Here is a 17,644-nt window from a genome sequence, read left to right as displayed (position 1 = left end):
TGCTCCTTTATCAAAAATTAGGTGATTGTATGTCTGGGGAACATTTTCTGGGTATTCAAGCCTATTCCACTGATCTGAGGGTCTGTCCTTATTCCAATACCATGCTGTTTTGATAACTATTGCTTTGTAGTAAAGTTTAAAGTTGGGGAAAGTAATTCCTCCCATATTCTTTTTCCCAATGATTGCTTTAGCTAGTCTAGGGTGTTTATTGTTCCAAACAAATTTCAAAAGTGCCTGATCCACTTCTTTGAAGAATGTCATAAGTATCTTTAGAGGGATAGCGTTGAATCTGTATAACGCCTTGGGGAGTATTGCCATTTTGATGATGTTAATCCTGCCAATCCATGAGCAGGGTATGCGTTTCCATTTCCGCGTGTCCTCTCTTATTTCTTGGAGCAGAGTTTTATGGTTTTTTTGTATAGGTCCTTCACATTTTTTGTCAAGTTGATTCCAAGATATTTGAGTTTGTGTGGCACTATTGTGAATGGGGTTGTTTTCTTAATGTCCATTTCTTCCTTATTACTATTGGTGTATAGAAAGGCCATTGATTTTTGTGTGTTAATTTTGTAGCCTGACACCTTGGTATATGAGTCTATTGTTTCTAGAAACTTTTTGGTAGAGTCTTTAGGGTTTTCTAAGTAGAGCATCATGTCATCTGCAAACAGTGAGAGCTTGACTTCTTCCTTTCCTATCTGGATTCCTTGATATCTTTTTCTTGCCTAATCGCTATAGCAAGTACTCCCAGTGCTATGTTGAATAGGAGTGGTGAGAGAGGACAGCCTTGTCTTGTGCCAGAATTTAGAGGGAAGGCTTTTAGTTTTTCTCCATTGAGGATAATATTTGCCACTGGCTTGTGGTAGATGGCCTTAACTATATTGAGAAAGGTTCCTTCCATTCCCATCTTGCTGAGAGTTTTGATCAAGAATGGGTGTTGGACCTTGTCAAATGCTTTCTCTGCATTTATTGATATAATCATATGGTTTTTATTTTTCTTGTTCTTGATGTTGTGTATTATGTTGATAGACTTACGGATGTTAAACCATCCTTGCATTCCTGGGATGAAACCTACTTGATCGTAGTGGATGATCTTCTTAATGAGGTATTGAATCCTATTTGCCAGGATTTTGTTGAGGATCTTTGCATCTGCATTCATCAGCGATATTGGTCTGTAATTTTCTTTTTTCGTAGCATCTCTGTCTGGTTTAGGTATTAGGGTGATGTTGGCTTCATAAAAGCTGTTTGGGAGTGTTTCCGTTTGTTCAATTTCATGAAAGATTATTGCCAGGATTGGTAGTAGTTCATCTTGGAAAGTTTGAAAGAATTCATTTGTCAATCCATCTGGGCCTGGGCTTTTGTTTTTGGGCAGACTTTTGATTACCATTTTTATTTCATCAATGGTGATGGGGGTGTTTATATATGCTACATCCTCTTCATTCAACCGTGGAAGATTATAACAGTTCAAGAATTTATCCATTTCTTCCATGTTCTCATTTTTAGTGTCATAGAGTTTTTCAAAGTAGTTTCTGATTACCCTTTGAATCTCTGTCATATCAGTAGTGATCTCTCCTTTTTCATTCCTAATACAAGTTATCAAGTTTCTCTGGCTCTCTTTCTTTGTTAGGTTTGCCAGTGGTCTATCAATCTTGTTTATTTTTTCAAAGAACCAACTTCTGCTTTCGTTGATCTTTCGGAATTTTTTTTGGGTTTCCACTTCATTGATTTCTGCTCTCAGCTTTGTTATTTCCTTCTGTCTTCCTATTCTTGGGTCCTTTTGTTGAGTACTTTCTAGTTCTATTAGCTGTGTCATTAAGCTACTCGGGTAAGCTCCTTCTTCCTTCCTGATGTGTGCTTGCTAAGCTATAAATTTTCCTCTCAGTACTGCTTTTGCTGTGTCCCATAAGTTCTGATAATTTGTGTCTTTATTGTCATTTGTTTCCAGGAACCTTTTGATTTTCTCCTTGATTTCATCTCGGACCCACTGGTTATTGAGCATGAGGCTGTTTAACTTCCAGGTGTAAAAGTGTTTCTTCTGAGTCCCTTTGGAGTTCACAAATAATTTCAGAGCCTTGTGGTCAGCGAAGGTAGTCTGCAAAATTTCTATCCTCTTGATCTTATGGAGGTATGTTTTATGTGCCAGCATGTAGTCTATCCTGAAGAATGTCCCATGTACATTGGAGAAGAATGTGTATCCAGGTTTCTGGGGATGGAGTTTACTATATATATCCACTAGGCCTCTTTCTTCCATTTCTCTCCTCAGGTCTAGTATATTATTGTTGGGTTTCAGTCTGGTTGACCTATCCAGTGTTGACAAAGCAGTGTTGAGGTCCCCCACAATTATTGTGTTGTTATTGATATTGTTTTTCAGATTTGTCAACAGTTGTTTTAAATATTTTGCTGGCCCCTCATTTGGTGCATATATGTTTAGGAGAGTGAATTCTTCCTGCTCTACATACCCCTTGATTAATATAAAATGTTCATCTTCATCCCTTACAACCTTCCTGAGTATAAAGTTTGCATTATCTGATATTAGTATGGCCACTCCAGCTTTTTCATGGGTGTTGTTTGCTTGGATAACTTTTCTCCAGCCTTTTTTTTTTTTTTTTTTTTTTTTTTTGGTTTTTGGGCCACACCCGGTAACGCTCAGGGGTTACTCCTGGCTATGCGCTCAGAAGTCGCTCCTGGCTTGGGGGACCATATGGGACACCGGGGGATCGAACCGTGGTCCGTCCTAGGCTAACGCTGGCAAGGCAGACACCTTACCTTTAGCGCCACCGCCCGGCCCCCAGCCTTTTTTTTTGAGTCTATGTTTGTTCTGACTATTCAGGTGCGTTTCTTGTAGGCAGCAGAAGGTTGGATTGAGTTTTTTGATCCATTTAGCCACTCTGTGTCTCTTAACTGGTGTATTTAGTCCATTGACATTGAGAGAAAGAATTATCCTGGGATTTAATGCCATCTTTATATCGAAATTTGGTGTGTCTTTTGGTTAGTCTTGTTTTAAATTAGGTCTTTCAGTTTTTCTCTTAAGACTGGTTTTGAGTCTGTAAAGTTTCTGAGCTGTTTTTTGTCTGTGAAACCATGTATTCTTCCGTCAAACCGGAAAGTGAGTTTTGCTGGGTACAGTATTCTAGGTGAAGCATTCATTTCATTCAGTCTTGTCACAATATCCCACCACTGCTTTCTGGCATTGAGTGTTTCTGGTGACAGGTCTGCTGTAAATCTCAAGGATGCTTGCTTGAATGTAATTTCCCCTTTTGATCTTGCTGTTTTCAGAATTCTGTCTCTATCTGTGGTATTTGTCATCGTGACTAGGATGTGTCTTGGGGTGGTTTTTCTTGGGTCTCTTTTGGTTGGTACTCTTCGAGCATGCAGGATTTGATCACATATATTCTTTAGCTCTGGGAGTTTCTCTTTAATGATGTTCTTGACCGTTGATTCTTCCTGGAAATTTTCTTCCTGGGTCTCTGGGACTCCAATGATTCTTAAGTTGTTTCTGTTGATCTTATCATAGACCTCTATTTTCATCTGTTCCCATTCTTTGACTAATTTTTCCATTGTCTGTTCATTTGTTTTAAGTTTTTTTTCCAATCTCTCCTGTTGTATGGAATTGTTATGTATCTCATCTTCCACAGCACCAAGTCTATTCTCAGCTTCTGATACCCTGTCCCAGAGCTTATCCATTTTGTCATTCACTTCGTTTACTGATTTTTTCAGGCCTGTTAGTTGACATGTTATTTCAGTTTGGAGTTTTGTGATTTCTGTCTTCATATTTTCTTGATTCTTATTAGTTTTCTGTTCTACTCTATTCATGGTTTCTTTGAGTTCTTTGAGCATATTCCATATTGCTACTCTAAAGTCCTTATCTGAGAGATTGATTAGTTGGTTGGTCATTATCTGGTCCTCAGAATTGTCATCTTTATTCTCTATGTCTGATGCTGGCCTGCGTTGTTTCCCCATTGTCACACTTGTATTTTGGGTTTTTCTATGTGTTGTGGTGGTATTCATTGGTTATATGATGCAGGCAACACACTTCTCTGGCTCCGCCCTATCTGGATGGGCCGACTTGCCTCCAAGGTAGGGGAGTCCTCCGTGGATGAAGCCTCACACAAGATCAAATCTTAGGCCCGAGCACACAGCAGAGAAGACAGTCTGGAGAGAAATTCTTGCTTCTGTGATCCAGCACAGTTCTTAGTGTGTTTTTTTTCTTCTTGTGATGGTGTTCTTTTTTTAGAAAGAGCGCATGGCTGCATAGTGAAGTGGAGCTAAGTGCCTTCTGGAGCCTCTTTTCAGCCCACTCTCAGGAGGTTCACGCAACAGGATAGCAGAGAGACACACACAGGCAGAACTCACAGTTTTTCACAGTCGGGCCCCACTGGTCAGGCGTAGTTTTCACTTGCTCGCTGGGCAGCTTCAGAATGCTGTATTTTTGGGGTTCACTTCCCAGGACTCTGAGGAGAGTCACTGGCTAGCTGGGTAGCTTCCGAATGTAGTTTCTTTGGGATTTGTTTCCCAGGGCTCTGAGGAGAGCTTCCAGAGTTCAGGAAAGACAGAGAAGGGTAGGACAGGGCTCCCTTCAGGTGCTCAGTTTCCTCAGAAGAAGCACAGCCGGGTGGAGACTCTGCAGGTAGAGCAATCAGCACTCTGCCTGGAAACCCCCACATCCAGCCATTTCTTACTCCTTTTTTTTTTTTTTTTTTTTGACGTCCTTATTTTGGTGAAAATAAAAAAAAATTTTAAAGAGAAAGTCACAATCAAACTTTAATTTGTACTTTTTTATAATTCTTTTTCTACATAAAATATTTAATATTTTATATTTTTAAAACATCTATTTTGAATCTACTATATTATATATTAATTATTCTATGTTCCACAGAATATTATTGGCAATAACCTGGAATTTTAAAAAGTAAATTCACTAAGCTTTCATAGAAGTCTCTTTTATTTTAGAAAGTATCCTAATCTTTGAGATGAAAAGAATTGTCTCTTCATGAACTATAACCAAATTGTTACTGAAAATATGTTTTATTTTCAAATCAACTTTTTCATTTATCATAATTTTGAAAGTACAAGTACATAACTTGTTATGTATTTATACTTACACTTCTAGTATCAACACACAACCAAATTATTACCTATACCCTTCTCTTTAAACTCTGATACACACAATATTTTAACAGACTATAACTCTTATTATTATACTTTGTTAATTAATTTACTTTATTCCTTTTGAGCCACATTAAATCAATATGTCTAGGCTTTTATTTCTGTGCTAATTTCACTTAGTATAATCACCTCAAGTTCTATTTACGTTGTCACAAGAGGCAAAATTTTCATCTTCAGTAACAAATTGTATTCTCCTACTTCTTTATTTAGTATTCCTCCAAAAGGAATTGAAGTTGATTCCATGGTTTAACTATTGTAAAGAATACTACTATAAATATAGTAATAGTTTTGAAATTTTCTCAGTAAATTTAAGAGATAATTCAGTAACAAATAAAGTATTTTCAGAGATTTCCTGCAATTAGGTAGTTAGTCTTTTCATTTCACTTGGGGAAAATGTTGGACAATTTTAGTTCTGTTTTGGAAGATTTTTTACTTGTTAATGGTTTTAGAGCCACATCTGACAGACACCAGGGCTGACTCTTGGCTTGGTGCTCAGGGGACCATATGTAGTGTCAGGGATTGAACCAGAATCAACCACATGCAAGGTTGGCACTGTAACCTCTGTACTATTTCTCAAGTCCCCATCAAAAATGTTTTAAATGGTTGATTATGCTATTTTTTAATGTAAACACCCTATCTCCAAAGTTCCAGCAGAATTTCAAATTCAATTACCATACTGCTTAGAATATGAATATCATGTGACTTGGAGGGCCATACCCAGCACCACTCAAAGTTATTTCTGGTCTAGATTTGGGGGCACATATGGGATGTCAGGGACTGAAGCTGGGTCGGCCACATGCAAGGCAAATGCCATGCCCTCTGTTGTATCGATGAGGCCGCTATGTGACATTTATGTGTAAAATTTCATACTTTCTCCACTCATATTACAATTTTGGTACAATTTAAGTAAAGCAGATTCATTAAAGGAAGAAGTACTGCTGGATATTGAAGCTATTAAAGAACAAGTAACAGCTCTATTCAGCGGTGATTGCTTCTGAATATGCTTCTAGTATCTTTCTTTGTCATTTCTGGGTAGAGATTAATTTTCATGAAAAATAAGACTTTTAAAGTTTAAGAACAATTTATAATTTTTCCATACCCAAAATTGTGGTTGTAAGGGAATAGAGCTTGTATTAATTTGAGTAATTTTATGAAGATTAGGCTACTAATGTTTTAGTAAACAGACAAAATTGATTCTGCTTTATTATTCATAGAATTTTTACTAACCTGGAATTCTTACTCATAATTTCTATGTACAATTTTACAGTTACAAAAAATAAATTAGCAACTGCTATAAAAAATTCCTGCTGTGCATGTATATCAGTAACATTTTAACAAAGTTGACAATTATATCACCAGTATAATTAGTTATTTAAGAAAAAAGATTTAGGATCCAGAAACAGGAGCTAAGGCATTTGGTGGCATTCAACACACCCTCATTTGATTCCCCAGCATGATTACATGAATATATTTTTGTTCTCTAAAAAAATAATTTATATTATTTGAGGATAAGTTTTTGTTTTTCTGCTTTGGGTTTTGTTTGGGGGGAGCCTCAAAGGCCACACCTGCTGATACTCAGGACTTACTCCTGAATCTGTGCTCCTGGCACTAATCTTAGAACCATATGTAGGGATGGAGATTAAACCTTACATAGCCACATGCCAGGAAAACACCTTAACACCTGTCCTATCTCTCCCACTTTTTTTTAAGATATTACTCTCTACCATAGTCTTTAGGCTGTATAATATTATTACTAGGCCAGAACTGTTAATCGTAAACTTTGAATTTTGTTTTAAATAATAATACACATTTTTCAGTATGCTAATAATACAAATTTCACACGTCGGTATAATTTCTATTTTTACAGCTTATCTGGATGTCCATTAAATGCACAAGCCATAAAAAAGAGCAAAGTTTCAGAGGAACTAATGACCATCAAACTCAAAGCAACTGGAGGTAAGATGTGAAACTAGAAGTAATAGCTGCACCTAGCTCTAGAAAGCAATTCCCCAGAGTCTCCCTGCCAGTTTATACTCTGTGAACTATAATTTAATATATAATAAGGAATCATCCACAAATATAAACTAAATATTTGGTTCTTATAAATATTGGGTTTTTCTTCTTACTTTTTTATTTTGGTTTGGGGACCACGCCCAGAGATGATCAGGAGTTTACTTCTGATTCTTTGCTCAGGGATCACTCATGGTGCTGCTCAGGGGATTATATGGAATACTGGGGATCAAATCTGAGTCATCCATGTATAAAGCAAGTGCCCTAACCACTATCATCCTGCCACTTTTTCTTACTTTTTAATTGGAATCTACAACAGAGAAAATTAAGCAATTATAATCAATAAGTTAAGATTCATTTGTTGAACTTCTTCAATATGTAAAATAAAATAATTTTATGATCATGAATATGTGTGTGCATTTATGTATGTTCTAGTGTATGCTTCATGCCAAATTTTGAGAAAATAGTTTTAATCTCTTGTTGAATCATTTCATTTCATCCTGTGCTTGAAATATATTTTAAACTAAATTTGATTGATTTAAATTTAGCATCATTATCTATAGCTAAATCTTATCTATATATCTAACTGTATTTGTATATATTTCTTCATTATAATTTCTTCATTAAAGTGATTGTATAGTTTCTGAGTTCTATATTTGTACTGTCCAATTGTCTTTTGATTATTAAGTGCTTTATTCAGCTGTCTGGTAAAAAAATTCTTCAGAGACTTTTATTATTCCCAAAAATACTTCCTACTCCCCAAATGCCCCTTAGTACATATTTAGTGAAACCGGTAAAACTTAATTTGTATGTATTTATTTTATATAATCACTTTTTTTCCAAGCAGTACAATGAGAGGGGTCGAACGTAGCAGACCCAGGATGGACCTGAGTTCAATTCTTGCCATCCCATATGGTCCTCCGAGCCAGGAGAAATTTCTGAACTCAGAACCAGGAGTAATCTCTGAGCACCACCAGGTGTGGCCCAAAAACAAAAACAACAACAAAACCCCAAACATTGCAATGGGAATAAAAAAATCATTTATAAAAACTAATTAAAGTGAATTTTAATAAATAAAACAAGACTGCAGGCAAAGTGCAAAGGTTAAGGTGCTTGTTCTGCATTCAACTATTTTGGATTTGATCCACAGCATATAGTCCCTCAAGGAATGCCCAGAATGACTACTGAGCACAGGGCCAAGAGTAATCCCTGAATATGGTTGACAGTGTGTTGCCTGCAGCCCCTCCAAATTAGATAAAAGAAAACAAGATGAGAAGGAAATCCAATGGATAACTAAAATAATGTGTAAATCAAGCTGTTCCACAGTGAATGGGAAAAAATCTCAAATTTGACTTCAGGTTATTAAAAACCAAAGCAAAGGAGCATATATACTCACTGCGAAATGCATACTTTCAGATAAAATTTCACAGTAAAACAGTGGAAATGAGCAGATAAAGCATAAGAATTAGAAGCTTAGGAACACTCATCATTAGCACAACATTTCTACAGTGCCTGCAGTGTTAGTCACAGTCCATCCCTAACAAAGATATGAATGGATAAGTAAACCAATGCACTACAACCAATTCCATAGAAACTCTACAGGCATAGATAGGATTTGGTCAGATATTTGCCTCAGCTGGTCCACAAGAGTCTTTTGAAAGACTGCAGAGACCTAGACTAGTGGAACTAATCTACATTCCTCCAGAGAATGCCAGAATCCCTCTATCTTCAAGTGGGCACTCCTGAGATGATACAACTGGATATGGTTGGAGTACATTAACACATGTCTAGAATGAGGGCGTTTGGAGTATACTGGGAAACTAAAAATTAAGCAAATTTGCGATCTAATGAGCAAGATGCTGCTACTATTGTGAAACATGAAAATCTGTAGCAACTAATACAGGAAGATAAAGCCAACTGTGTAGTTCAATGGATAGTCTAAGGGTAAAGAAAGATCAACACTAATTCTCGAGTTCTAACAATTAACCACCCTGTTGTAGTCCTCTGCTTGAAACAAGGTCACAGTATGATAGTTTTCTACATGAGTCAGAAATAAAACAAAATCAACACTTCCTCGGTCATTAAAGAAGACAAATTGCATTTAAAAATAAGGTGCATCTGACTTTAAATGTATTAGAGTATTACATAGTTAAACTTTATATAATCATTCAGCCAATTAATTGAATTAGATAACATGTTGTATTACCTTCAGCCCAGTTAAATTATGTAAAATTTACATTGGGTTTAGAGTGCTATCACAGCGGATAGGTCTTTTGCCTTGCACATGGCTGAGCCAGATTCAATCCCTGGCATTCCATAGGGTCCCCAGAGCCTGCTTGAAGTAGTTTTTCAGCGCAGAGCAGGAATATATACTAAACCTGAGAGCTTCTGAGTGTGACCCAAAACAAACAAAAATTTGCATTAGTTTTTTTCCACTGTCCTTTCTCCTGAAACTCTTGGGAGTGGGCCGAAAAGGGCCAAAAAAAAATAGCACTCACAGAGGCTCATCCGAGGACCAGAACACCAAGGAACTTTGTCCGACCATGAAAATCGGCTATCCACAGTATTCTTCAGAAAGGCAAGTTTCCTGTTTGTGACGTCAAGCTGGCTACACCCGCCAGTGGTTACCGACTGTGAGAAACTATGTGTTGCCTCTGTGTGTTTTTCCACTGTCCTGTCTCCTGAACCTCTTGGGAGTGGGCTGAAAAGGGCCCAGAAAAATCGCTTTCCCAGAGGCTCCAGAAGAGCATGTTGCTCTGCTTCACTTCCCAGCCAATGAGCTCTTTCTGATGAGAGAACGCCACTGCAACAAAAAGAAAACATCACACTAGGGACTGTGCTGGATCACTGAAGCCCAGCATTTCTCTCTGGACTGTTTTCTCTACTGAGTGCTTGGACCTAAGATTTGATCCTGTGTAACGCTTCATCCACAGAGGTCTCCCCTTCCTTGGAGGCGAATTGACCCACCCAGGAAGGGTGGAGCCAGAGGAGCATGGCCGCACACATCATTTAGCCAATGAATATTACCACAACACATAGAAAAGCTCACAATACAAGTATGACAATGTGGAAACAATGCAGGTCAGCACCAGACATAGAGAATGAAGATAACACATCTGGTGACCAGAAAACAGCCAACCAACTAATCAATCTCTCAGATAAGGACTTTAGAAAAGAAATATGGAAGATGCTCAAAGAACTCAAAGAAACCATGGGTCGAGTTGAACAGAACACTGATAAGAACCAAGAAAATATACAGACAGATTATCAGAAAACTCCAATCTGAAATAACAGGTCAAATAACAGGCCTGGAAAACTCACTAAATGAATTGAATGACAAAATGGATAACCTCTTCAAGAAGGTAAAAAAAGCTGAGAATAGAATTGGTGCTGTGGAAGATGAAATAAATAACAACTCCATACAGCAAGAGAGATTGGGGAAAAAACTTACAGCAAATAAACAGAAAATGGAAAAATTAGTCAAAAAATGTGAACAGATGAAAATAGAAGTCTATGAATAACTCAACAGAAACAACTTAACAATCATTGGAGTCCCAGAGACCCAGGAAGAAATTTTCCACGAAGAATCAATGGTCAAGAACATCGTTAAAGAGAAACTTCCAGAGCTAAAGAACATATGCAATCAAATCATGCAAGCCCAAAGAGTAGCAACCAATAGAAATCCCAGAAAAAAATACTCCAAGACACATCCTAGTCACAATGACGAATCCCACAGATAGATACAGAATTCCGAAAGTAGCAAGATCAAAAAGGGAAATTACATTCAAGGGAACATCCTTGAGATTTACAGCAGAGTTGTCACTAGAAACACTCAAGGCCAGAAAGCAGTGATGGGACAGAGTGACAAAACTCAATGAAATAAATGGTTCACCTAGAATGCTGTACCCAGCAAAACTCACTTTCAGGTTTGACAGAAGAATACATGGTTTCACAGACAGAAATTTTACAGACATAAACCATTCTTAAGAGAAAAACTTAAGACCTACTTTAAGACTAAACTGACCAAAAGGTACACCAAATTTCGATATAAAGATGGCATTAAATCCCAGGACAATCCTTTATCTCAATCTCAATGGACTAAATGCACCAGTTAAGAGACACAGAGTGACTAAATGGATCAAAAAACTCAATTTAACCTTCTGCTGCCTACAAGAAATGCACCTGAATAGTCAGAACAAACATAGACTCAAAATAAAAGGTTGGAGGAAAATTATCCAAGCAAACAACACCCATAAAAAAGCTGGAGTGCACATACTAATATCAGATGATGCAAACTTCATATTCAGGTAAGTTTTAAGGGACAAAGATGGACAATTTGTATTAATCAAGGGGTATGTACAGCAGGAAGATATTACTCTCCTAAAAATATATGCACCAAATGAGGGGCCAGCAAAATATTTAATACAATTGTTGACAAATCTGAAAAATAATATCAATAACAACACAATAATTGTGGGATACCTCAACACAGTTTTGTCAACACTGGATAGGTCAACCAGACTGAAACCTAACAAGAATATACTAGACCTGAGAAGAGAAATGGAAGAAAGAGGCCTAGTAGATATATATATATATAGGACACTCCATCCCCAGAAACCTGGATACACATTTTTCTCCAAAGTACATGAGACATTCTCCAAGATAGACTAATGCTGGCACATAAAACATACCTCCATAATATCAAGAGGATAGAAATTTAGAAATTGTGCAGGCTAACTTCACTGTCCACAAGGCTCTAAAATAATATGTGAATTCCAAAAGGACACAGAAGAAAAACTTTTACACCTGAAGTTCAACAGCCTCATACTGTATAACCAGTGGTCCAAGATGAAATCAAAGAGGAAATCAAAACTTTCCTGGAAACAAATGATAATAAAGACACAAACTATCAGAACTTATGGGACACAGCAAAAGCAGTACTGAGAGGAAAATTTATAGCTTTGCAAGCACACATCAGAAAGGAAGAAGGGGCCTACCTGAATAGCTTAATGACGCAGCTCATAGACTTACAAAGTGCTCAACAAAAGGACCCAAAAATAGGGAGACAGAAGGAAATAACAAAGCTGAGAGTAGAACTCAATGAAGTGGAAACCCAAAAACAATCCGAAAGATCAACGAAAGCAGAAGTTGGTTCTTTGAAGAAATAAACAACATAGATAGACCAGTAGCAAAACTAACAAAGAAAGAGAGAGAAAAACTTGATAACTTGTTTTAGAAATGAAAAAGGGGATATCACTACCAATATTGCAGAGATGCAAAGGGTAATCAGAAACTACGTTGAGAAACTCTATGCCACTAAAAATGAGAACCTGAAAGAAATGGAAAAATTCTTGGACTCTTTTAACTTCCCACAGTTGAATAAAGAGGATGTAGCATATCTAAACACCCTCATCACTACTGATGAAATTAAAATGGTAATCAAATGTCTGCCCAAAAACAAAAGCCCAGGCCCAGATGGATTCACTAATAAATTCTTTCAAACCTTCCGAGAGGAACTGCTACCAATCCAGGCAAAACTCTTCGCTGAAATCAAAAAAACGGGAACACTTTCAAATAGCTTTTATGAATCCACCATTACCTTGATACCTAAACCAGACAGAGATGCTACGAAAAAAGAAAATTATAAAGCAATATCGCTGATGAACACAGATGCAAAGATCCTCAACAAAATCCTGACAAATAGGATACAGTGCCTCATAAAAAAGATAATTCATTATGATCAAGTAGGTTTCATCCCAGGAATGCAAGGATGGTTTAACATCCGTAAATCTATCAACATAATACACAACAACAACAACAAGAAAAATAAAAATCACATGAATATATCAATAGACACAGAAAAGCATTTGATAAGGTCCAACACCCATTCTTGATCAAAACTCTCAGCAAGATGAGAGTGGAAGGAACCTTTCTGAATATAATTAAAGCCATCTACCACAAGCCAGTGGCAAATATTATCTTCAATGGAGAAAAAATAAAAGCCTTCCCTCTTAATTCTGGCACAAGGCAAGGTTGTCCTCTCTCACCACTCCTATTCAACATAGCACTGGAAGTACTTGCTATAGTGATCAGGCAAAAAAAAAAAGATATTAAGTGCATCCAGATAGGAAAGGAAGAAGTCAAGCTCTCACTGTTTACAGATGGCATGATGCTCTACTTAGAAAACCCTAAAGACTCTACCAAAAAGCTTCTAGAAACAATAGACTCATATAGCAAGGTGGCAGGCTACAAAATTAACACACAAAAATCAATGGCCTTTCTATACACCAATAATAAGAAATGGACCTTAAGAAAACAACCCCATTCACAATAGTGCCACACAAACTCAAATATCTTGGAGTCAACTTGACTAAAGATGTAAAGGACCTATACAAAGAAAACTATACAAAAAAAAAACCTATACAAAGAAAACACTGCTCCAAGAAATAAGAGAGGACACACTGAAATGGAAACACATACCCTGCTCATGGATTGGCAGGATTAACATCATTAACATTGCAGTACTCACCAAAGCATTGTAGAGATTTAATGCAAACCCTCTAAAGGTACCCATAACATTCTTCAAAGAAGTGGATCAGGCACTTTTGAAATTCATTTGGAACAATAAACACCTTCGAATAGCCAAAGCAATTATTGGGAAAAAGAATATGGGAGGAATTACTTTCCCCCAACTTTAAACTGTATTACAAAGCAATAGTTATCAAAACAGCATGGTTTTGGAAAAAGACAGACCCTCAGATCAGTGGAATAGACTTGAGTACTCATAGAATGTTCCCCAGATATACAATCATCTAATCTTTGATAAAGGAGCAAGAAGTCCTAAATGAAGCAAAGAAAGCCTCTTCAACAAGTGGTGTTGTCACAACTGGCTAGCCACTTGCAAAAAAGTGAACTTAGACCCCCAGCTAACATCATGTAGGAAGATAAAATCCAAATGAATTAAAGACCTCAATATCAGACCTGAAATCATAAGGTACATAGAACAACACGTAGGCATAGCTCTCTATGGCATTGAGACCTAAGACATCTTCAAGGAGAAAATGGCACTCTCCAAGCAAATGAAAGTAGAGATTAATAGATGGGAATATATTAATCAGAGAAGCTCTGCACCTCAAAGAAAATAGTGCCAGGGATACAAGAGCCACCTACTGAGTGGGAGAAACTATTCACCCAATACCCATCAGATAAGGGGCTAATATCCATAATATACAGGGCACTGACAAAACTCTACAAGACAAAAACATCTAATCCCATCAAAAAATGGTGAGAAGAAATGGACAGACACTTTGAAATACAAATGGCCAAAAGGCACATGAAAAAATGCTCCACATCACTAATCATCAGGGTGATGCAAACCAAAAATATGAGGTACCACCTCAAACCACTGAGATTGGCACACATCACAAAGAATGATAACAAGCAGTGTGGGCGGGGATGTGGTGAGACAGAAACTCTTATCCATTGCTGGTGGGAATGCCGACTAGTTCAACCTTTCTAGAGAGTGATATGGATATTCCTCCAAAAATTGGAAATTGAGCTCCCATATGATCCAGATATACCACTCCTAGGAATATACCCTAGGAACACAAAAATACAATACAAAAACCCCTTCCTTACACCTATATTCATTGCAGCACTATTTACCATAGCAAGACTCTGGAATCAACCAAGATGTCCTTCAACAGATGAATGGCTAAAGAAACTGTGGTACATATACACAGTGGAATATTATGCAGCCATCAGGAGAGATGAAGTTATAAAATTTTCCTATACATGGATGTACATGGAATCTATTATGCTGAGTGAAATAAGTCAGAGAGAAAGATGGAGAATGGTCTTACTCATCTATGGGTTTTAAGAAAAATGAAAGACATGTCTCAACAATTTTCAGAGACAAAAGAGGAGAGGGCTCGACGTTACAGCTGACCTCATGAACCTCACCACAAAGAGTGATGAGTTTAGTTAGAGAAATAACTACATTGCGAACTATCCTAACAATGAGAATATATGAGGGATATAGAAAGCCTGTCGAGAGTACAGGTGGGGGCGGGGATGGAAAGAGGTATTTTTGGGTCATTGGTGATTGGAATGCTACACTGGTGATGGGGGGTGTCATCTTATACGACTGAAACCCAACCACAATCATGTTTGTAACCAAGGTGTTTAAATAAAAAATATTATTTAAAAATGTGCATTAACCTTAGAACAATTTATTTTATATACTTTATTCTTATCATTATTAAAATAGTCACTTTTATTTTTGAAATCATTACTTGTCCTTAATTATTGCTTGCATTTTTCTATTCTTTGCAGGGATCAGTAAAGTTATCTTCAATGATCTACTTATACAAGTTTTTACTTTAAGTAGATTCTTCTAGTTCTTCCGATAGAAAATTATCATGCCTTAAGTATTTTCACATGATTTTATAGCTGTTCATTCTCTTCAATGCTTTAATGACTAAAATATTTATATTTGCATTAGTTTATCCTATGTAATATTTTTAGTCAGGGCCGGAGAGATATCATGGAGGTAAGGCGTTTGCCTTTCATGCAGAAGGTCATCGGTTCAAATGCCGAAGTCCCATATGGTCCCTCATGGCAGCCAGGAGCAATTTCTGAGCATGGAGCCAGGAGTAACCCCTGAGCACTGCCAGGTGTGGCCCAAAAACCACACACAAAAAAAGATTTTTAGTCTTTAAAACAAATATAAATGTTTTATTTTTATAGAAACATAATAGAATTTTAAATACAATAGGATATTACTGTAAATGGAAAAGGATCATATGTAAAGGCCTGTTAAAAACTGATAGCATCTGCCATGGAAATTGCAAGTATATGCATATGGTAACTGCATATATATATGTATATATAGCTATCTATCTATCACTTGCAGTAACAGAAAAATAGTGGAGATGTTAAATAGTCATAATCACTTTTTTGACAGAGGTAAATTTCAGAAACACTCTATATTTGCTTTCCCAAATTGTGGTCTGATCTTTTTTCAATGTTAGTATGAATTATATATTCTTTATTTACATAAATATTAGTACCAAGTGAATCAGAATTATTAAATGAAAACATATTATCTTTTATTTATTCTTGTTATTTTTAATTTTTTAAATATTAAAGCAGCATGATTTACATATCTATTCATAATTTAGTTTCAACCATAACTGTTCTAGCGCTGATCCCTCCACCAGTGTCAACTTTCTTCCACCAGTGTTCCTATGTTCCTTCCTACATTCCAACCTGTCTTCTTTTTTGGGGGGTGGGGTTGGGCCACAACCTTTGATGCTCAGGGGTTATTCCTGGCTATGTGCTCATAAATCGCTCCTAGCTCGGGGGACCATATGAGACGTCAGGGATCAAACCAATGTCCATCCTGGATCGGCCACGTGCAAGGCAAACAACCTACTATATAAGTTTAAGTGATATATTTTGGACTTTAAAGCACTGTTGGCTATGTGATTTAGATATATAGTATATATACATATATACTTATATATGTATATTATATATTACAATATATAATATATCTGTAACAGTGAGTCTCTGAATGCCTAAGTCTCTGGCTCCTGAATAAAACTATAAATATGTAAACACTACAGAGCAATGTATCATTGAATAAAAACTCAATAAAAGTTTTAGTAGGGTAGTGAAATAATAGTACAGTGGGTAAGACACTTTCTTTGCATGCAACCCTGGTTTTGATCCCAGAATCCTCTTTCCCATCCCAGCCCTCACAGAGATGATTACTGAACAGAGAGCCAGGATTTATCTCTGAGCACCAAGTGTGACTCAGGAATAAAAGAATATTTAGTGGGAAGTGTATATAGATTCTTTGATCAGACATACCTAGCTAGACTTATATTTTCTTGTAAATATATAAAGAGATAAATATATACATGAAAAAGTAGCATTATATTTGGCTCCATAAGAGAGTCACATTTTAAAACATATTTTTTCATCTCAGAGAACAAATGCTGAAGATAGAAAGTTTATGCTTGACTTATTGCTACCACTTAATACTTATTGTTTTATTTCATTCAAAATGAGATAGCAAATGTATCTACCTTGCTACTTTTTAATCAAATATAATATTTGCAAGTACAGAATGAAATTAAAAACCTGTGGTATTCTTTCAACTATTCTCAATAGCAAATATTTTGCTGAGAAGTGGGAAGTCTCTTAAAACCTGAGTGTGACAAAGAGCTATTAGAGTAGTTTGAGTTGATGAGGTAATTATAAAACAATTAAAGATTGACTTAATTTGTTCCTGTGGTTGAAATATCTTTCCAAATGCTAGAAATCTAAATGAAATGATTTAATCATTTAATCTATTTAATCATTTCATGAAAATTTTTGGACCATCTTTTATTATAAGCTGCTATGACAATGTCCAGATTTTTAAGTTCTCTCTCACTTCAAAATTACTATTTGGGTTAAGAGACTT

At 36.5% G+C, this 17,644-nt stretch overlaps 1 protein-coding gene across 1 annotated transcript in view; it reads left to right on the top strand.

Annotated features, from left to right (window-relative positions):
- Positions 1 to 17,644, top strand: part of ST18 (ST18 C2H2C-type zinc finger transcription factor) — a 155,191-nt gene that overhangs the window by 123,844 nt on the left and 13,703 nt on the right. Inside the window, exon 16 of the mRNA XM_049782434.1 lies at positions 7,028 to 7,116. Within this exon, the coding sequence (XP_049638391.1) occupies positions 7,028 to 7,116 (89 nt within the window). The remainder of the gene's footprint in view (positions 1 to 7,027; positions 7,117 to 17,644) is intronic.

The sequence above is a fragment of the Suncus etruscus genome, chromosome 10, assembly GCF_024139225.1.
Source record: "Suncus etruscus isolate mSunEtr1 chromosome 10, mSunEtr1.pri.cur, whole genome shotgun sequence".
NCBI classification, from domain to species: Eukaryota; Metazoa; Chordata; class Mammalia; order Eulipotyphla; family Soricidae; genus Suncus; species Suncus etruscus.
Note: the sequence above shows the minus strand (reverse complement) of the source record. Positions and strands in the feature narration are given on the sequence as shown.